The sequence below is a fragment of the Barbus barbus genome, assembly GCF_936440315.1.
Source record: "Barbus barbus genome assembly, chromosome: 13".
Classification (NCBI taxonomy): domain Eukaryota; kingdom Metazoa; phylum Chordata; class Actinopteri; order Cypriniformes; family Cyprinidae; genus Barbus; species Barbus barbus.
Window position 1 is genome coordinate 1671128 of NC_136741.1, and position 23738 is coordinate 1694865.

General features: G+C 36.8%; 1 protein-coding gene across 1 annotated transcript in view; it reads right to left on the reverse strand.

Moving 5' to 3' along the window:
* LOC306879143 (plexin-A1-like) overlaps positions 1-23738 on the reverse strand; it is a 126327-nt gene that overhangs the window by 16682 nt on the left and 85907 nt on the right. The window contains exons 11-22 of the mRNA XM_079431886.1: positions 21027-21123; positions 20058-20248; positions 18536-18687; positions 16693-16813; positions 16461-16597; positions 13989-14156; positions 12502-12595; positions 10713-10946; positions 7303-7446; positions 5403-5637; positions 3189-3331; positions 1123-1379 (exon numbers count right to left, since the gene is read on the reverse strand). Coding sequence (XP_079288012.1) covers positions 1123-1379; positions 3189-3331; positions 5403-5637; positions 7303-7446; positions 10713-10946; positions 12502-12595; positions 13989-14156; positions 16461-16597; positions 16693-16813; positions 18536-18687; positions 20058-20248; positions 21027-21123 — 1973 coding nt within the window. The remainder of the gene's footprint in view (positions 1-1122; positions 1380-3188; positions 3332-5402; positions 5638-7302; positions 7447-10712; positions 10947-12501; positions 12596-13988; positions 14157-16460; positions 16598-16692; positions 16814-18535; positions 18688-20057; positions 20249-21026; positions 21124-23738) is intronic.

Here is a 23738-nt window from a genome sequence, read left to right on the forward strand (position 1 = left end):
CGGCAGCATGTTCAGACTGAAGTCATCAGCTCCTCACATCTCTTCTCCTCCAGGAGCTTCATCTCCCACCGCGCTCCTCCTCACGCCGGCGCTCCGCAGGGAACCAGTGTGTGCTCAGGTGTGTAATACCATCTGACAGAAACACAGTCACGGACACGAAAGGGCAAACCGAGAAACGGAGGGATGGAGACGGATGACGGGAGAGCAAAGGTGACCCCTAGAAGTCAAACTCATCCTCTTCATCATGTCCATTAACACTGTGACTAACCAGGTGCAACATGGGAACTTTTCAACATCAAGTCATTAGAGTTGATTGTCTTGTTTTCCAGCACTAATATCTAACCATTCTTCAACCGAGATATATTTACTTAAGAAGCAAACTTACATAAGATATTAAGTCTTGCTTTCTGAAAAAATGGTGAGTTTATGCTTTAAAAAATCTGCCAATGCAGTCAGAAAATGAGCTTGTTTTCCATTTGAATTCAGTTTATTTTTCTGACCCCACTGGCAGATATTTTCTCTTGTTTTAAGCGTAAACTCACTTCATTTTGATCATTTTTTCAGAAAGCAAGATTGATTAGGGCTGTCAGGCAATGGAAATGTGCTGATTAATTAATCTAATTAATAGCAAATAAATCGCATATCAATTACTGTATGCGTCATTGTGTTAAACTGAATTGCCACTGAATAGATATTTACAAAAAACTATCTTTAGAAATACATATTTTGATGTTTACATCGCATAAATAGTGATGATATCTGGCATTAACATTTTTTATCTGAATATTGAAATATGATTTTATTTAATTTTTTAATGATAGCCTACACTCAATATGACACAAAAACCACAAGTGTCTTAATGAGAGAGTCGTTCAGTCATTAATTCAACTGATTTGTTCAAACGGCTGATTCATTCAGAAATAACTCCATGAATGAAACACTGAAAAACTATATCATATGACATTTTTTGTCATATATTGAATTTTAGGGTCATATAACTGCATTGTAATAGACTCCATCACGCAGTCAGTCGTCCTGCATCATGAATCGCACCAAATTAAGGAGTTAAATCGACAGCCCTACTTAATATCTTATGATCAGATGTCGGGTAACACGCCGTACCTTCGCAGCAGGAGTTTGGGGTGGTTCTTGCTCTCCAGGTTCTTGTCGATGAGGTCGGACAGGAGCTGTTTCAGGACGCCGGTGGCATACTCCATCTCGCCCTGCAGGGCGCTCATGATGAGAGACGCCACGTTCCCGCGGTCGCGCATGGAGAACGAGCGCTGAGCCTCTAGCGTCCGGATGAACGTCAGCAGAAAATGCTTCTTATTCAAGAGCTGGCCAAACAGAGTCAGAGCCTTCTCCACATTCGCCGGCACCTGAGAGAGACGGAGAAGCATAGGCCCTATTTACACCTGGTCACTTCATGCATTTTCTCTGATCGGATATCTAGCCGATTTGTTAAAACGTTTCCAGTTCATGTCAACGTTATTTATTCACCAACAGCAAATTTCAAGATCAAAGACCGCAACAGGAGAGCGCGCGGCATCAGCACTGAAAAGATAGGTTAGTCTCACTACTTTTAATGAAGATGATTGTGTGTTGAGCGTCTGCGACTTACTTTCAGTTTCATTTGCAGCAGTTTTCATGTCTGCTTGCTGAAGAGCAGTGTTGGGGAAAATTACTTTTAAAAGTAATGCATTACAATATTGCGTTACTCCCTAAAAAAGTAACTAATTGCGTTACTTAGTTACTTTTTATGGAAAGTAATGCGTTACGTTACTTTTGCGTTACTTTTTCGTTACTTTTTAAATATGAGCAGGGCTTGATTGTTTTTAATACAAGAAATTACATTAATACAAATGTAAAAGCCCTGTATCTTGTGAAGGAAAAGTAAATTCACGTCTGTAAAGTAAAACTCAGGATAAGAAGGTTTAACACTCTTCGGAAATAAAAAAACAATGAAGCACAATTGTTAGTTTATCTAAAGTCATTTTTGCTTATTAGTATGGTTGAACTGGATCATCAAAGGTCAGCAGCAAAGACATTGGTTAATAAAATGGGATTAGATACATTTGTGTTGTTTAACATTTAATTATTGCAGTTTGCGTCATATTCTGAGTTTGCATTTCACAGTTTTAATTCATTTTGATGAATACTAAATCTGTTTTTTGTGAGTGGGATGAATTCATGCAAATTCACATTTAGATCTATAGTAACAGCATGCTCACACAGCGCACTGTCAGTCAATAAATGGGAGAAAAAAAACCCGAGTTCGATCCCACCTTTTGCCAAACATTTTTTTCTCCCTTTTCAAATGTCATATCGCATCAGAAAGGAATTTATTTTCAATAAAAATTAAGGAAATAATCAAAAAGTTGAAAATAAAGTATTGGGTAGGGTTAGGGTAGGTGTAGGGAGGGCTTTATTGTCCCAATAAGGTGACATCCAATTAATAAATTTGAATTAAAATGATAATTTACACTCAGTACGTTATTATTGCGTACTGTTTTATAATGTACTACAATACTGAGGTGCAGATGATTGCCACTATTTGCAATAAGTAGTATAAATAGCAGAAAATCTTGCTATTTTAACAGTGTAAATAGAATCTATAGCTATTTGCACTTAGTGCAAATAGCCGCTGCCAAAAAGTAACTGGCGTTACTTTTTTGAAAAAGTAACTCAGATATTTTCTTGTAAATTAAAAAGTAATGCGTTACTTTACTAGTTACTTGAAAAAAGTAATATTATTACGTAACTCGCGTTACTTGTAATGCGTTACCCCCAACACTGCTGAAGAGATACTCAGCTACTCATCTGCGGTGATGCATGTTCCATTAGCGCAGTCATATCTGACTATAACATGCCATATAGCCTATAAAATGCTCTCACGGGTTTATTATTTTAATATTTTGGGAGGAGTAAAATTTGTATACGTTGTTTCAACAACCAGATGCATTTACACTTGTCCAGTTTCGTCTGGAATGTGGCCCAGACCACCTCCTGAAGTGGTTTGAGCGATCAGATTAAAATGAGTCTCGAAAGTGTTTCGGAGGGCATTTATACCTGGTCTTTTCATGATCGGATAGCTATCCCATCAGAGAAAATGCATGAAGTGACCAGGTGTAAACTGACCCATACAGTTCAGCCGAATGCATTAAATCTGACAGGTGTCCAGCATTCACCTCCATCTCCTTCAGCACCGGATGGTCCTCAATTCCAGGGAAAAGCACTCTCATGGCGTAAGTGCGGTAATCCAGGAACGGGATTCCAGCTCCATCCAGATCCTGTGTCAGCTCATGGATATCAGTCTGCAGCTCCGCAAACGCTGGAAACACAGAGACCAAGAGAAAGAGTAAACCTTTGTGTTGAACAAACCACTGAGTGGAAGCTAAGATCTCCAGATTCTCCACAAAAGGTTCTAAAAATAAGAAGAAAAAAGTTGAAAATGTGCACAAAGGCTCTCAAAGATTACCCTAAAAACCACATAGCAACAGAAACCAGCCAGAACACCCTAGCAACCACTCAGAGCACCCTAGCAACCATATAACAACACCCTCAGCCTATATATCTTGCGTTTTTTAATTATCTGAATTTTTCCAATGAGTGTTTCTTTTTGACTGAAAGAGCTGGAAGTGAGACTATTATTTTCAGCAGAACCTGAGCAGAGACAGAAAGCAGAAAGCACTTTATTGTTTGCTTTTCTATTATTAGTAACAGAAAGGCAAGCACTATAATAAGCTTTATTATTCAGCAAATGCATTTGTGTTATATATCATTGTTGGTTAATGTGTTTACTTGCTTTATATTTTTTGAACAATTTCTTAACTAAAAATGTAGTACGATTTAATAGGATTACTTAAAAAAAGTTGCTATAAATTATGTTTATTTTATCATTTTTTTCTTAAGTTAGGGTTAATTTGTTTCATATTTATTCATTTTCACATTATTTACGTATAGTTTAGTAAATATCATGTAAAACAAATATTTATTTGCAGCATGTGTTATCTGCTATAATCAAATTAAATAGTGCTAAATCATATATATTGGCTTTATATAAACATTGGTTACCCCGTTTTCTAAGGTATCGGCATTGGTAATCAAAAAATCTATATTGGTTGACCACTAACGTGTCAAAATCCACTATCTGTCCAAAAGTTAATGTCAAATCCAGTATCTTGTTCTTTACTAGTAGTAGTCTACACTGTATCAGTCTGGAAATTGTAAATGTAACTTTGCTCCCTGATGGACTGATATGAACCTGTGCACACTGACTCCTGGAAACTGCATTAAGCCAACCAATCAGACTGGAGTGAATGACACCAGCATTTCTATGTGGAATATTAGAAATATGTGCTTTTGTTCCCAAACTTCTGATCCAGTCTGCTACTGCTGCCACTCACCTAATCAATCTAGATGTTGTGGTTATTTATTGCCTCTTTTTATTCATCCTGGAGGACGCCTCATCACTTATCAGTGACCTGTCACTCTCACCTCCTGCTATCCATCTCTTTTATCCTCTCTTCCCTGTCCTCATCCCTCTCTCCAAGTCTGCAGACAGACAAGGTCGTCACCTCGGGCCCGACAGAGACAGATAATGGGCGACTCGTCTCACGCCCTCGTGACCGCGGCGGGAATGAGACGGCCGTTCGGTGCATGTGTGTGTGTATGATAAATGATGTGACTATCATGAGGTCATCGCTAACAGGAGACCACAGAAAACAAAGCCAATCAGAGAGAGAGAGATGCAACGAGCAAACGGAAGATAAAATTAAACCAGGAAAACCAATTGTGAACAATTGGAAGAGATTGAAGTAGAGTGATGAGATGGAGAGAACAAACAAATTAATGAAAGAGAACAAAGGAACACAACCAACAACAAAAAGTGTGAATGAATGCACAAAAGGAAGAAAGAAAGCAAAAAGCATGAAAGAAAGCATGGGAATGTGATTAAGAGCAAAAAAGACAGTGAACGAAAGCATGAAAGAAAGGAAAAGTGCAAAAGAAAACATGAAAAAGAGTGAAAGAAAGGGCAAAAAAGAGCAAAAGCGAAAGAGCTTGAAAAAGCATCAAAGAAAGTACAAAGGAGAGTGAAAAAAAGTCTCCTTATAAAGGAAGAGAGAGAAAAGAAAGAAAGAAAGAAAGAAAGAAAGAAAGAAAGAAAGAAAGAAAGAAAGAAAGAAAGAAAGAAAGAAAGAAAGAAAGGAGAAAAATAAAGACAGCATGCAACAGAAAATGCTAAAGAAAGAGTGCAGACGAAAGCATAAAAAATGAAAGCGCAAGAGTGAAAAAGAAATCAAAAGAAAGAACAAAAGAAAAAAGTGCACAAGGAAGAAAGCATGAAAAAAGCACAAAAGAGTGCAAAATTAAGCGTTGGGCTTAATTAAAGGCTGTTTTACCCTCTTTGCACTCCAGGGCCACTCTGGACTCCAGGTTGTGCATCTGCAGCTGCAGCCGTTTGAGCGTTCGGTCTGCGTCACGGGATTTACGCTTGTATGCGATGAGGATGATGATGATGACGAGCAGAAGAAGACCTCCTCCTCCACCGATCCCGATGATGGCGGGGAGCGTCAGCAGGCTGTCAGAGTAGATCTGCAGAGTTCCTGGAGAATAGCGGAAACCTCCAGCCAGAACCTGCACACACACACACACACACACACACACACTGAGCGTCACACATCATATCAACCCATGACACCTGACAGCTGTCAAAACAGCCACTGCATGGAAACCAGGAACTTATTCTTTCCAATGATTAAACAAGTCCACAAAGAACAGTTCTTATAACTAAACAACAAAAACAGTTCAGAAATCACTGTTATACCTTCATGACCATGAGCTCATTAAAATCACTATTTCAACAGAGATGTTGCTCCTCATTTCATTTGCAAAAAGGTCAGTCAATCATAAGAGAGGTCATTTACACATGGAACACTAGCCTGTTTCATTCCAAATGCCAGAGATGGTGGAAAATTGACATAAAAAACAAACTATAATTGTTTTTGGTTTAATAAACCTAGAATAGAACTAGAAGTGGACTTCATGAGAAAATATAAAATGCATAAAATGAGCTCTTAAAACAACAATAACAATCTATCCCACAATACTACTGTGAATGCACCCCACAGTCCTTCATTCCACATCTCTCAAAAAAACCTGCATATTTACAGGGTTTTAAAAGAAAGCAAGAAATCAAGAAAGAAAGAAAAGCATGAAAGAAAGTGGTGCTCCTCATTTCATATGCAAAAACCCAGCCAATCATAACAGAAGTCATTTACATATGGACGATCAGCATATTTAATAGTAAACATCAGAGAGAGGGTGAGAAATTATCATCAAAAATTTTAAGAAACCTAAACTTACATTACAAGAGGACTTTAGAGGAAATCTACTAAAACAGTTGTGATTACAGTAACAATCCATCCCATAATCCCATTGCGAATGCACGTCACACAGCACTACCCAAATATATCCCATAATTCCACATCTCTCAAACAAACCTGCATCTTTAGAGGATCTTAAAGGGATAGTGTTGGAAACCAAACAGTGGCTGGTGCCCATTGACTTCCATAGTATGAAAAAAAATTATATGGACGTCAATAGGGACCAGCAAATGTGTGATTACACACATTCTTCAAAATAACTTCTTTTGTGTTGATAAAAATTCATGCAGTTTTGGAACAGCTTGAGGGTGAGTAAATGATGAAAGAATTGTAATTTTTGGCTGATCGCTGTAATAATGTAGATCACACTTGACGGGGTTTAAAGGAGGCTAAAGGGGTCAAACGGGTCAGTGTGAAGTTTTATATTGTGAGTAAAGCGGTAGCTAAACGGTAGCTCTCGCTGTCAGACAGCGTCGATATGGGTCATGATATATAGGTCGAGGAGAAACATGTGGGTCGCAGCGTTCTCCCTTCAGGCAAGTCTCACACAGAAAGAGAGCAGACGGCTTGGGAAAAAACATGGGAGTGATGTTTTAATAACTCTGCCATACAAAATATAATTGAACGTGCATGTGCAGCAAATAAAGACCGCTATTTAAAGATGAAACCGACTACATGCAAATACAGATCTGCCTCTCAGATTCCATGCAAACTCAGTGTAAATAAATACAATACAAAACCCCAGAGAGTCACGACAGAAACTCCCAGCAGTAATCTGAGAAACGGGCTGAAACGCAGAACAATACACATGGACGAGAGAAAGAGGCACAGGATGAGACGTGTGATAGTCGTGGGAAAGAGATCAGAGCGCTTCAAGACAGAAGAAGAGAAGGGAATCATCACATGACACACTTACAGTGACTTTATGCTGTCCGGAGAGGTCTGGCCATTCACACAGCAGCTGAGTCTCTGACACGGTCAACACACACGGCTTGTCACCGATCAGAACGGTGTAGTTCATCCTGTAGTTACCAGCAGCCGAAGGAATCAGATTCTTGCCCTGAAACACAAACAGATATGCTTACTTTTAATCATTTTCAATCATATTCTGAACATCATCCTAAAATAGTTTCCTGCAAACCAAGGGCCAGTTTTACTAAACAGGGCAAATAAGCTCGAGAGCGCAATTCCAAAACAGCACTGATGGGAGGGCAAATTCCTGCCAGTGATTTACTAACAACGTGTAAATTAAACACCACAGACGCAACATCTCATTTAGATATCGACCAACACAATATACCAAGCACAGCGCAAATTAGCATAGTCGCAAATAAAGAATAAAGATATAAAGAAGCCACAGTGCATTGAAAAGGAAAAAATGCTTTTAGAATCCTAGTTGAGGGTTCAAAGTCGCCTTTTATTTCCTGAAGCAAATTAAAAATAAGATGGCTTTCTACCATGCACTCTCTCATCTCTGCGGTGCCTCCTCCAAGCAACAATAATTGCAGCCATTTCAAGCACAAAATAATTTAAGACATGCTTTTTTGGGCCTTAAATAATGGCGCAAATGTCAGTAATTTGATGAGCACGTCCTGGGCCTAAACTATGCCTTGCCCACGGAGGGCCCAGAGGCAGCCTTACAATATCTTACTCTTTTTAGCTTTATTATTATTATTATTATTATTTTCTCTCTATTATTAATTTTGTTATTAATACTATGATTACTACTATTATTATTATTATTATTACTATTTTGTCCTCTTTCTAATCCTCCAACTTTCCCCACATTTATTTATTTTTTAATTAATTACTATCCTCTAATTTTTGTTATTAATGTTACTATTATTATTATTATTACTGTTATCAAAAAAAAAAAAAAAAAAAGTAATTTGACGAGCACAAGCATTAGTAAAACACGTTGCGTGATTCATTTGAATATTCTCCTCCCATAACTTTTGCGTCTGAAAGGGAAACTCCTAAAAAAAGATGCATATTCAATAAGGTCAGGCCCAAAAATAACCGTGTCTACGTCTTTTCAGTGCTAATTCCTCACTGCATGTAGTAATACCTGACAGTGCAATTTTAACGGCAAAAGACATTTTGTGCTGGTGCAAGCTGTTAGTAAACCTGGCCCTAAATATACAACAACCAGTAGTTGGACTGCTCTTTTAAATTAGTCTCAAACTCATCCGTTTTGGTTTTAAATCATTTTATCAACTCAACTAAAGCTCAAGTCTTCAAATCAGTCTGTGCAATTGCAGTTTCCGTGCAATATCTTAGTTCAAGTAAAATATTTAATATTTTGTGCATACTAGTATTTGTATCTTGAATTGTTAAAGAATCAGAATCTGAAGTGGAATCTAATATTACGAACCTGTGTTGTTAACTAAAGCTAATTAAAAATTATTTTTGTTAAATGAAAAAAGCCGAATTAAAATGTAAACATTAGATGAAATACTTTATTCTCTTTGGAAATATCTGAAATACAATAAGTATTAAAATGACTGAAATAGAACTAAAAGTAAAGCTATTTTTTGATAGAAATATAAAAAAAGACAAAAGAGCATATACAATTACTCAAACTTAAATGGATGAAAACATTAAATTAAAAGCTTATTCAAAATATTAATAAATACTACAATAGTATTAATAATTTTAAATAACACAGGTGAACTAAAATGGTCAAATTTCTATACGTATTCTTCAGTCTGAATTTACCAGATTTTCAGCACTCACTATCTCTCTGCCCAAGGGGCTTATGGGAAGGCAAAACCCGGAGGCAGAACCATGCATAAATATTTGCATGCTTCATTTAGAGCCGTGTGTTACTGAAGGGCTCCATTTAACATGTAGACTCAACTCATACTGCGCATTACCCAGAAGGGTTTGCATGGGAAATTGAATTGCAGATAATCCCATGCATGTCATTTTAATGAAATTATTTAATGCTGCACATGAGTGAGGCAGGACCTGAACACCACACACAAGCAATTCAATGAACTAGATTTATGTATTTCCTTAAGTAAATGTGTCTCGATGGCTTGGTTGCCAGGGTGTTGCTATGCGGTTTCTTAGTGGCCCAAATCTAAAAAGTTCACCCTTAATTTTCTACGAGATTCAGATCTTTAGAAATGTCCCAGGATCCTCTCTCAAGTCTCATTTTTGCCAGCAGCCATGTGAAAATGTACTTGCTTAGAAAAGTAATAACACTTCATGATCTGAACAAACAGTCATGTCTGTAGCACAAAGGGTGTTGGAAGAATCATGTGCAAAAATGTAATGCTTTGAGACGTCTTCTATACTGGAATTTTCAACAAACTACTTGCACTATTTATACCACAAAATGTACCCAAATTGGTATGCACATATAATAATCGTGTACTAATCGGTGTTATTTTAGTAAAATATACTATTTAGTGCTGTCAAACAATTAATTGCATTCAAAATAAAAGTTTTTGTTTACATACTATATGTACGTGTACTGTAAATGTATAAATACACACACATACAGTATATATTTTTTAAATATTTATACATTTATATAATTATATTATATATAAATATATTTAATATATAAACGTATTATTTTTCTTAAATACATGCATGTGTTTGTATTTATATATACATAATAAATATATACAGCACAGACATATATTATGTAAAAATCGCGATTGATCATTTGACAGCACTAATACTATTATATTTGATTATTTTGAAGCTTTTATTTTTAGATTTTCTGTTTTAATTTTAGTTAAAGTTTTTGTGAATTTATAATTTTTTGTAATTTTATTATATAAATTAATTTCTTTAAATTTATATTGTCTATTTTTACATTTTCTATTTCTAGTCTCAGTTTTAGTACATTTTGTTTTAATTTAAGGTAAGTTGCCAAGACAACACTTCTAGTTTTACAAATAATTCAAGTTCAAATGTTTCTCCTATTATTTATATTTTTCTTAATTTCATTTTTTTTGTTTATATAGTTTATTAATTTTTTAATTTCAGTCTTGGCATCTAGAAAATTAAACTTAATTTCATTTTATTTATTTCAGTTCACATTTATTTTTATTTCAAGTAACAAGTGGTTTTAGTTTCTGAGCTTTTTTATGGCTTTACGTGACTATAATAATGGTGTTGTTACTAATAACATGTTTGAGAAAAATCACTCCAGTCTGCTATTCTTAAACACTATAAAAACAGTGAACAAATGCAATAACAGACATGCAGGTGGCCTTATAGCTGCAGTGTTGCTCTGAGGGGGATTGTTATACTACAAAAATAAAGAAATGTAGTATAGCAGCTCCAACACGTGTAATGAGATCTCACCTTCAGTATGAGAGGAGATCCCGGTTTGAGCTCCAGCATGGACGGACCGAAGGGTTCAAACACAGGGTCGGGATAGAAACTGAAGGTCTCATTCACCACCAGGAGCGTCTGCACGTTATCCATGATGAACCCGATCTCATCCGGCCCGCTGCCCACCTCTGAGAAACCCCTCTCGGACCCCGCCACGGACGGCACCAGACACACCATCACGGTGTTATTGAGCACAGTGCAGTTCTGTGAGAGACAGCAAACATCACGCATTACTGAAGACACTAACGCTGCTTAAGAGCCAATAAAGAGAAGATACAAGAAGCAGAGAGGAGGAAAACAGCAGCCAGAGCTGCTCAGATGAGTGGGTCAAGGAGAAGAAAAGGTCACATTCGCCCTGCGGGACTTTCTCAGGGCTTTATAGAGCCATTGTATGTTCTATATCCCATCAGCCGTTGACATTTTAAAGGTTAAACTGTGAAAAGGTAATTCAATGTCACACATACGCAAAGAAAAACATGTGCAGGCACACAGGGCTTCGGTTGAACACACTCGTTTGTCTGTTCCTGCTGCTTTAGAGCTCAGAGGGAACAAAAAACACCATAAAACTAGTCTAGACTCTAGCGATCAACAGTTTGGAGTTAGTAAGATTTGTTAGTGTTTTTGTAAGAAGTTTCTTCTACTCACTAACGCTGCACTGATTTGATCCAAAAATACAACAAAAACAGTAAAAATTGTAATTATTATTACAATTTAAAATAAACATTTCTATGTGAATATTTCATAAGACATAATTTATTTTGGTGATGCGCAGCTGTATTTCCAGCATCATTACTCCAGTCTTCAGTGTCACATGATCCTTCAGAAATCATAATAATATGCTGATTTGCAGCTAATTTCTGATCATCAAAGTCGAAGCTGATTGCTTTTTTGTAGAAATACACAAAGTATTCTTTTTTGGTTAAACTATTGCTAAACTATTGGGTATAAAGAGTAGTGGAATAGTGTGAAGATAAAGTCAATCTAAAGTGGTGAATCAGTAGCTATGTGCACATCACAGAGGATCTCACCTGGACCACCAACACCATGTCACTCTCCAAAAAGGCACAACAGCGCCTACACTTTCTCCACCGCCTGAAAAGAGCAAGTCTCCCTCCACCCATCCTCACCACATTCTACAGAGGCACCATTGAGAGTGTGCTGACCAGCTGCATCACTGTCTGGTACGGGAACTGCAGTGCTGCTGACCGCAAGACCCTCCAGCGGACAGTGAACACAGCTGCAAAGATCACCGGTGCCCCTCTTCTCTCCATCCTGGACATTTTCCTTACACGATGCTCCAGCAAAACCAACAGCATCGTGAAGGACTCCACCCATCCCTCCCACAGTCTCTTCCAGCTCCTACCAACTGCTCCTGCTATCGAAGCATCGAATCGTCGACTATTCTGGGTCACCCCTAACAGAAATACTGTCAAACTATACAGAAATACTTTGATGACAGACTTTCCTCACCATTACATATAGATGCTGTGAACGAGATCGGTCCGCTGGTTAGTCAAGTTATCCCGTCTCATAACACAAAGTCACATGACTTTTTCAATGCGCATGGTGGAATTTATTCTGTAAATGTGTTTCCGTCGTAGTTTATGCACCTTTTTGTCTTATTGGATAAACAGTTTATCCTACTCAATTGTGCGCATACATTTTTTATGCGCATCTTGGCATTTCCATACAGCATTTTTTTATGCGATATTCCAAAATGCGCATAAAAATAGGCGGATGGAAACATATAGAGACTTACGTTGACTGAACTGACGCTGCCGTATTTGGCTCTCATCTTCGGCTCTCTGACGGTGGCGAGGTTGCTGCCGATCACTGTTAACGGGGTTCCACCACTAACAGAGAGAAAAACAACAACGTTAACATCTAGAAAACATGAACCATCCATCACCTTACACAACATTTTCATTATGTACTGAACTGGTGAAGGTAAAGAGTGTCATTTTAAACATGCTGAACATTACCGTTCAAAAGTGTGCGGCTAGTATTATGTATTTTGAAAGAAATTAATACTTTTATTCAGCAAGGATGCATAGAATTGATCAAAAGTGACAGTAAAGACATTTATAATGTTACAAAAGATTTCGGTTTCAAATAAATGCTGCTCTTTTGATTCATTGAATCTAAAATCCAATAAAAAAAATCATCAGCACAGCTGTTTTCAACATTGATAATAATCAGAAATGTTTGTTGAGCAGCAAATCAGTATATTATAATGATTTCTGAAGATCATGTGACTCTGAAGACTGGAGTAATGATGCTGAAAATTCTGCTTTGATCATAGAAATAAATTACATTTGAACAGATGTTCACATAGAAAACAGCTTTTTAAATTGCAATAATATTTCAATGTTTTATTGTATTTTTGATCAAATAAATGCAGCCTCAGTGAGCAAAAGAGACTTAAAAGATTTTTTTTAAAATTGGTAGTGCATTATACCATAGAACTCTAAAAATACAATTAAAATGCATATGTGTGTGTGTTTACATTTGCGATGAAAATGCCTATAAATAGCCATGTTGAATCAGTATAACTAGTCAGGATGCTGTAAACAATCTCACTTTTAGGTAACACTTTAGAATAAGGTTCCATTTATTAACATTAATGTATTAACTAACATGAACAAACAATGAACAATGCATTTATTACACTATTAAACTTTGTTAATGTTAGTTAATGAGAATACAGTTGTTCATTGTTTACTCACTACATTAACTAATGTTAACAAACACAACTTGTCAATTTAATAATGCATCAGTAAATGCTGAAATTAACTAAGATTAATAAATGCTGTAGAAGTATTGGTCATTCTTAGTTCATGTTTACTAATGTTGATAACTAATGTTAATAAATGGAACCTTATTCTAAAGTGTTACCCACATTTATTTAAAACAGATGAAACAGCTGTGTTATGTATGTGAATGGTGCTTCTAAAAGACTTCCAGCATAAAAGCAAACCGCTGAAGTATTAACCTGCTTAACCGGTCTCTCTCTCTCTTTCATCACTCATGTCTCTCTCCCTGTGGATGTGAAACGCTTCTTCGCAGCTCTAGACGTCAGCGTGAGTGTGTTTGCAGCATTTCTCTGCAGGCTGTGATGTTACTCAAACCTCCAGAGACGGAGCTGCAAATGTTCACGCTGAAGCACCTGCGAGCCGCTCTAGAGGACTTTCACAGAGAAATGCTCTCATATAACCAAACAGGTCACAGTGTGCTGATGAGTCTGACCTGGCGATGCTCCAGTCGGGCTCCAGCTTCAGGATGGTGGGGTCGTCTGTGTAGTTGAACTTCACCTCCGGGTTTCTGAGCTCGGCCGCGTTTATGTCCACCATCACCGGGGTCCCTCCTGTGCCCAAACCCGCCGGAGTCACACACACGATCTCACGGGCGCTGCGCCTGAACACACACACGACCACAACACCTCTAGCTTTACTTAGGACTCAAGTCATAGAAAACTGGAACTGCTTGGTACTAAAAGTCTGCTGTGCAAAAATGTCAAAAATGGTAACATTTACAACACAAATACATTTTTGGATACTAAAGGATTCGGATCATTTATTCTGATATTTTATTGGCCAAACCCATCACAGAGAAGGAAATTTTAACTAAATGTGAGAAATGTAGTGAGTAAAGCCTTTTTCCTTATTTCTTTTAAAAATATATATTTTTTACATATACTATAAATATTTTACACATGGGCATTTTATCAGCCATTGGCGAACCCATTAGAAGGAAGCATTTTTTACAAATATGAGTAATGTAGCAAAATTTTTTTAATTTATTTAATTTCAAAATGTGTGATTTTATTTTTATTTTTTATTTATACTTTTATTTATGAGCATTTTATGCACACATATGGGCATTTCATTGGTCATCAGCAACTGAAAACCCCATTAAAAAGAAGGGAAAATAGTGATTTACAACTAAATAATAACTGTGATTATTATAGTAAATATTGTGCTAATTTATTTCATAAAAAAAACTGTGATTTAATTTTTTTTGTTTTATCATTTTTCGATTTTATTTGTATTTTATGCACATAAGTTGCCATTGCATTAGTCTTCAGCCACTGAAAAACTCATCAGAGAGAGGGGGAAATGTTGATTAACAACTACATTACACCTGTTTTTTTGTGCTAAGAAGCCTGACTAACATTATATGTGGACAAAATAAATAAATCAATCAAATGAAACAAATGTGTAGATTTTGACTCGTTTCTATGTATTTTAGGTTTCAGAATAAGAAAAATAACACAACCTCATTGACCTGAGCTACGTCTGAAGGGTAGAATGAAGGCGATCATGTGTGCAGAGTGTGTGACAATACGGTTTCATTAGGTTGCATCAGCTTTGGAGGTTCAAAGATCATTCAGAGTGACGGCTTCGAACATGACAGACGTTAATCTGATCAAACCAACACATGCACGACTGACGGCCCACTTAATCATGTGACAGATAAAAGCAAAGAGGAGATTCAGTCTGAAGGTTCGTTCCCATGTTCGATCAGACATGCATGCGCATGTCCTCTGCGCGCGCGCGTGTGTGTGTGTGTGTGACTGTGTGTGTGTCCTTCATCACTTGCTGTGTTGCCTAGGCAACTGTTCACAACACTCAGTGGTGAAACCTGCTGAGTTCTGGACATTTTGACAGGACTGTCGTCACACACACACATCAATCATTTCTGTCTGCTTTCAGACCTGATGAAAAAAAGAAATCAGTTGCTCTGAACACCTGATAACAACACTGTTTAAAAATTACTCTACAAAATCTTTTTCCTGAGATAAGTCTTAAAAATGGCATGCATTAACCCTTGTTTCACCCTCACAATAAAGTACTAGGACATTACCATGATTTAACACTTGTGATCAGCTAGTTAGGGAAAGAATAAGGTGATTTTGTAACATCACGTACAAAATTGAAATCTAAAAAAAAATCTTATTTTGCTGCAATTGTGCAAATATAATTTATGTACATATAAAAATGATATTAAAATAGATTAGATCACCCAGATGCATTATGGTAATGAAATTTGGAGGGGGATTTTTTTTATTGTTTTCATTTCCTTGTGCAACATTTAATTCTTGAATTTGGGATAAAATTAAACGGTATTCCGATAAATTCAAATCAAGCTGTGGTGCTTTTTGTCAGAGAAATCAGTGTTATTTCAGAAATGTCAACATAGTATTTATTAATATTTTGAATTTGGCTCTTATTTTATATTTTCAGTTTTCTTTTTCATTTTTGTTCAAGTTCTAGTAATTATTTAATTATTTTTAAGTGATTATTTTATTTTTGTTGTTTTTTTTCTACATAGCTTTAATTTATTTGTATTAATTAATTAAAAATAATTCACAAATATTACTTTCAGCTTTGGATTTTAATATTTTAATAATTCAACTTATTTTATTTCATTTAACTGCCAAGGTAACAATTATATATATTTTAAAAAATTTTATTCTAATATTTATATTTTATTTAATTTCCGCTTCATTTCAATGAACACATTATTTCTAATAGCTTTGGATGTATTTAACTAGCAACACCGAGGGATGCATCTAGAAGCGCAAAACTTAAAGCTTGAATTAAAGTACTGCCTTATTTAGTTTTGAAAATGCTACAGTGTTGAGTGATTGAAATAACAGTACATATCAGCATATTAAGTCTGAATGCACGTTCAGATGAGAGGAACAGATCAGTGCACCTTTCAAAGCGGCAGGTGTTGAGTCCGATCTTGATGGAGACGGCGCTGCCCGAGTTCAGATGGCTGCCGTGAATGGTGATCCTCGTTCCTCCGGAGATGGGCCCGTATGATGGCTGCACGCGAGTGAAGTACGGCGACTGGACACACACACACACACACACACACAAATAGTTTACAATTACATTCCACCGAGTTTCAGTTAGAAATCACACAGTTTGAGAGTGAAGCTCACCACAAACGTGAAGGCTTTGGGAGACACAGCCCTGTACTCCGGCAGACAGTCGCGCACACACACCTCCACGTGAGCGTCCTGCACACGGTAACCTGTGGCGTCGGCCAGTCGACACACGATCCTGCAGAGAGACAGAGACAGAGACGAGGGTCTTAGAGCGGTCTGGAACGGCCGGCGACGCTCAAACTCAGATCAAACCCACTCCAGCAGTGACTGAGCGGCTGATCGTGAGACGAGAGCTCAGACGGGTTACAGAGCAACCGCAGACGCTACACAATGAGACGCCGACATCTGCACAACACGTGTCTGTGATTCATGGAACGGACAGCCAACGCTCCCATCATGCCCTGGGGCGGGATGTCCACCGTCTGCAGCGGGTTATTAACAGCGTCTGTGTCGAGCGTATATAGCTACACACAGCATAGGAACAGGGTTTTCCGTGTTTGCAATGAAAAAACACCAGTGTTTGTTTATTTCCTGGAAGTGTGAAGCGCTGCCATGATTTATTAAGTATGAATGAAGGGCATAGCATCCAGAAACTGCAGCAGAGACGTCACTGGTGTTTTTTTTAATAAGAGAAGATGATTTATAGATGAGATAAAGATGCACTGATAATAAAATTATGACCTATACAGATAAACTGAAAAATGATTAAAAATTCTATAATATTTTATCTAAATAAATTTAGAATATTAATTATTTTATTCACAACAAGTGAGTATTTATTTTGAGACTACATTTGTTAATAAATTTGTGTTTTGAAGACTACTTGTTAATGTAAAAATAAATGAGCATGATGATGTAACATCCATTGTTGATTATAAAAACAATCTACTGTTGCTATGGTTACCTTTAAACACAAATGTGATTGGCTGTTTTCATCAGCTGGGTTTCCATGCACACATTTTCATGCAAATTCCTGAATAGTGCATAAAGCGCTGAGTAGGAAAACCACTTCAAATCTCCAAAATGTGCATAAATACGTAAAGTTCTTCAGTTTTCTATTTCTATTTTGTACCAGTTTCTCCAAAAGTGATGATTACATTCTCTTGAACCCTTGATGGAGATGCTGCTTTACTCTCTTTACTGTATTTCGTAAATTATTTTGGTGGGGTTTTTTTCACAAATTAAATGCAAAAAACATTATTTTGCAACTGACCATGCAACATCTTACACTAAAGATAATAGAAAAGTTAGATTTGTGCATGATTTCTGTTTGTTTGTCACAGAACACTTTACACATCAGTCAGACGCTCTCTTCCTTTCTAAGTGGGCCGTTTTTGCTCAGAATAAGCTAATAGTCAACATTAAGACTAGACGAGACTAAACACAGATCAGATGCTATTTCAGGACGCAAACGTAAGAGATCATTCACTCAAACAGACACATAGTTAATAAATAAAATAACACACAACTACCCATCAACTGCAGCAAAATTCATTTTATATATGTCTGTATAAATAAACACACAAACACACACACACACACATATATATACACGCACACACACGGACACTCACACGCACACACACATATATACACGCACACTCACACGCACACACACATACACGCACACGCACACTCACACGCACACACACACACACACACACACACACACACACACACACACATTTAGAAAAAAAAGTAAATGTAAGATGAATACATTACATTTTTTTTAAATAAATTAAAATTAGACTAAAACAAGCAAATAAATATTATAATAAAAAAAAATCATTAAAATAAGAAAATAAGTATATAATACATTTTAATATTCTATACATTTTATTTTATTAATTATTTATGCCAGTAGATGACTCCAGATGTAATAGTGTCAGACACTCACTGCTCAGCGCTGACGTACTCCTCCTCGATGGGCTGGCAGGCCACTTTCCCGATCCGCACTCCGTTCTGGATATCTTTGAACTGAAGGCCCAGATTCTCTCCGCTGATGGTCAGTCTGGTTCCTCCCTGCCGCGGCCCGGTCTCAGGAAACAACTGGACCAGGACAGATACGGAAATTACACTTTTTTGCATGAACTATATCTTAAAAACTATTTACAGAGACAGACATCAGAAGCGAGTGCATCAGTCGAGACAAACACAAACGACAGCATCCCGCAAAACCCAAGCACAGAAGCAAACACAAACGGGTAACTGGTTTCATTTGACATTCACACATTTTTACAAATAGATGCATGAAAATAAGAAAGCGCAGCTTGAGAGAGAGTAAAGCAGAGGAACAGAGAGAGAATAGGTGTACTTCTTCTGAACAGATGGCTCTCGGAGCGCCTATGATGTGCTAATAATCCATGTGATAAATTCATTCTCCTCCAAATTAAATTAACACCTAATCTAATAAGTAAAAGATGACAGCGGCGCCGCACAGATAGAGAGCGGGCATGAGAAATTGAACAAGAAGAACAAAGGAGGAGTTTAATTAACACGAGGGGATGTAAATTTAGTAAGTAGATGTTCTAAAAGTTAATATTCCGTTGGCAGGAGAATTTGGAACTCGATGTAACGCCGCAGAGAAAACCTACTTCCAGAATAACACAGAGTGAGGAAGAAAGAAAGAAGAAAACTTATCAGCGCCTGTGACATCATCTGTCAAAACCTGTCATGATATCAAGGGTTTGTCAAGCATGTGAAAAGAAGGAAAACCTGCCCCCCATTAAATATGGCTTTATAATAACAATAAATAATACATTTCAATAAAATATACTATTGCAATAAATATTTATTTAATTTTTAAAATTTAAATAAATACAATTTTAACAATAACAATCAAAATATATTTACTACTATTAACATTATTACTACTATTAATATAATATAATAATAAATATTACATAGTTACTTTATTAGTAGTAGTACTATTATTATTATTTAAAACAAAAAATATTTAAGGAAAAAAATGAACAAAAAATAATATTGCAATAATATTATGGTACTGTAAATTAAAATGATGACAGCAACAACAACAATAATAATAATAATAATAAAAAATTACAATAAAATATACTATTACAATAACATTTTTATTAAATTTTTAAAATGTAAATAAAGTACAATTTTAGCAATAATAAAATATATTTACTACTTTTATTTTTTTAATTATTTTTAAAAAATTATATATATATATATATATATATATATATATATATATATATATATATATATATATATATATATATATATATATATATATATATATATATATATATATATAATTTAGTGCCATGCCAGCTACCATGGCTATTTTCATGGTGAGAAAATAAATATTTAAACTGTAGAAAACATCAAATAAAAACTTGTATAAAAGGTTATTAAAGTGAATCTTTGACCTCTGGTTTGCAGTAACTCACCCTGGTGATGCGCGGGTGCGTGCAACGGCTGTTTCCGGAGGTCGCATGCATCCAGGTGTGCTCCGGCTGAGCGCATTCCTGCCGCAGGGAGCACTTCCTGTCCTGAACACACCAGCCGCACTCGAAGCTGTGGTTGGCCTTCAGACACAAACCACAGCTCTCCCGCAGCGCGTAGCACTTATACAGGTGCGCTGCAGAGACGAAGAGAGATTCGCTTACCATTTATTTTAAACTCTGCTGATTATCTAAATCTCATGCTGAAAACTCCCGGTGCTCCAGATGGCCAGTCCGCCACTGGTCTCAACTCTGATTGGTCGTCTTGTTCACGATCTGGGGTGGGACTTCTGAGAATACTTCTTATCAGACTAAACCATTTTTCGGGAGGGTAGAGGGTAGACAATTTCTTTAACCAAATTGCATGCTTTTTTGTGGTTTTCATAATATCTTAGTTCTACAACTACTAAAATATTAGAATTATTCACAGAACATGGGCCTATATAGTATAATTCCTGGATTTTGTGGGGCCCCCTGGGCTTTCACCCCACTAGCAACGGCCCTGCATAGCTCACACATTGTTTAGTGGCTTTGGCTTAAAGAAATAAAAACATTCAATTGAATTAAGTGTTCTTGATGCCTGTTTTTTTTTCTAAAAACTCTCCCCTTACAGCAATATTAATTATTACTTTCAAAATGTTGTGTTTCAACCCCTAGACCTTTAAGGATCGTAACACCAGCATTATGAATCATGAGCAACAACACACCTGCAGAGCTGAAGGACAGGATTCATTTATTACCACATTGCATCTGCTTTTCCTGCATACAGACTGTAGAGAATGTGAAGCGTGCTTGTTTATACAAGCAAACGATGCTTTAAAACATTTATAGATGCTGCATCTCTCTCCAGCAGCATCCTGTGGCGGTTGCTAGGCTACCAGCTATATAGTGTACTGCAGTGGTCGCCATGGTTACCTTGGATGTTGTGAGGGTTGTCAATGATGAAGTTTCCATTCCACACCACAGACAGATCAACGGGAAGATCGCTGATGTCACTTCCTTCATAATTATACTGCAACACAAGAACAAATGACATTTAACAAAATCAAACACATACATGAATATGAAAGAACATTTAACCGGATTTGAGCAGCATTTGCCTGTGCAAAACTCACTAACATGATGCTTGCGTGATGCTAGACGGTTACTGTAAGATGTAAAGCATCTCCTCAGGTGACCGTGAGGCCGTTCTTGACCTTTACTCGGTTATTTTCCTGTTTTATTAATATGATATTATTTATTTAAGAGCTGGGACGCTGCATGTACACTGCACACAGTGAAGGGCGCTCCCTAATAAGGGTTTACAAAACTGTCCTTCTGAACCGCGTCTCACACGCATCCCTTTCATTCGCCCTTAACTCTCATTAAAGTTTCAGTCAGTCTGTTCTCTCACCGGACGTCTTCCCAAGACAAACATCTGCTTTTGTTTTACATAATTGGTATTTGCTCATAACTATGGAAGCTCATTTCCACCACTAAATAAAAAATAAAAAGGTAACTGCGACTTCTCATCTCACAATTCTGACTTATTTTCTTGCAATTGCGAGTTTACATCTTGCAACCCTGACTTCTTTTCTCAGAATTGAGAGATAAAAATTTGCAACTAAGAAAATCATTCTGAATTGTGAGCTTTTTTATTCCTCAGAATTGGAGTTTATAACTCACAATTCAGAGAAAAGAAGTCAGATTTGCAGGATTTAAACTCAGAATTGCAAGGAAAAAACCCTCAGAATTGCAAGAGAAAAACCAAAATTGCGAGAACGCAAAATTGCAAGAAAGTCAAAATTGCAAGAAATAAACTCAAAATTGAGAGAAAAAAACACTCAAAATTGCAATAAAAAAAAACAGAATTGCGAGAAAGTCATAACTGCAAGATATAAACTCAGAATTGTGAGAAAAAACTCAAAATTGTGGGAAAAAAAGTCATAATTGCAATACATAAATTCAGAATTGAGAGGAAAAAAAAAATACAAAATGCAAAATTGCAAAATTGCAAGAAAGTCAGAATTGCAAGATATAAAATCAAAATTGAGAGAAAGGCAGAATTTTGAGATATAAACTCTTTATGAGAAGTCAGAATTACCTTCTTTTTTTTTTTACTAAAAAAAAACCTGTGACTGAAGTGGGCTTACATACGTAACACTACGGGATCCAGAGAGGAGGTTCAGGCGTGTTTTATGTCCTAAGAGAAATCAGTGCTTTAAAAATACAATGTAATGCCATTCATCTTTAAATAGTTTTTAATACATATATTAGAAAAATCAGGTTTGTCGACTGCACTGATGTCCTGTCGTCCCAGGCCTCTGCCACGGACGAAAACCTACTGGAGGAATATTCACGTGTTTGTGTGCGTGTGTGTGTGTGTGTGTGTGTGTGAGAAGAGGTCAGCAGGACTCAGATGAGGAAACACACAGAAGGGCGACAGCATGAATCACTGAATAGAGATTAATGAAGGAGCACTACAGCGCTTCACTGCGGTACCTCCCTCTGAGAGAAGAGAGCGGCGCGTTTAAGAGACACGCAGGAATAAATAAATGAATCACTTCAAAAAGAGAGAGAGAGATTCTGTAGCAGTCGAGCTCAGATAATTGCTTATTTTGAGAGCAGACCTGCATTGAGTTGTTAGAAAGCAAAGCTCTCAGAAACACAACAACACAGAGATTTTAAAGAGCGCTAGAGCAGAACATTCTCTGAGGGAAAAACAATGTGAGGCTAAGGTGCTGTGGATGGATGCCAAGGCGTTGCTATGCAGTTGCTAGGGTGTTCTGGATATACTTACTGTTTTAGCTACCCTCTATGATACTCTGGTCTTCAAATATGCCACGGTCACCTCAAATCACTAACCCACGTGTAAGCGATGATAACAGTGATACTTTCCATAGTATGAAGCACACACTCATCTGTCATTCATTATTTGCATTTGCACTCATGAGCCATGGATAATTAACTAGGCACTAACGATTTGGTCTCTCATTAGTTAGGAAATGAAAAATGATTTATGGTCTGAACTGGAGCTCTGCTCTGTCTTACATGTATGTTATGGTAATTCATTCCCCCCGCAGGCTGCAGACGTGCGATCGATTTATTTGGCGAGAGACTGACGCATTTGAGCAGCCGGTTAACCTCTCGCTGGCGTGGGAAGACAAGCGCTCGTCTAATTAAATAAACGAGAGATGACGCGGCGAGGCTGAAGAGGACAATGTGCTTGAGTGTGTGTGAGCGGCCCACATCATAAGATTATCACTGGAAAGAGTTTGATTTCATTTACTAATATACATGCGCTATATAAAGAGAGCACAGCCGCCCACTGCAGAACACATGCTTCCTATTTCCACATCTCACCAAGAATATTACCGTCAACCAAAAAATGTTACAAAGATAAAAACCAGCAGTGAAAACTAAACTAAAAGTAAAAACGAGAGGTTGCTAAATGTTAAATGCATGCATCAATAAATGCATAAATAAGTGAATAAACGCAAGTATGCATAAACAAATAAATCCATAAATAAGTATATAAATGCATGCATGCATAAACAAACGTACAAATAAGCGCATAAATGCATGCATGCATAAATACATTTATGTGCTTATAATTAATAATAAAACAATGATAATATTAATAAACAT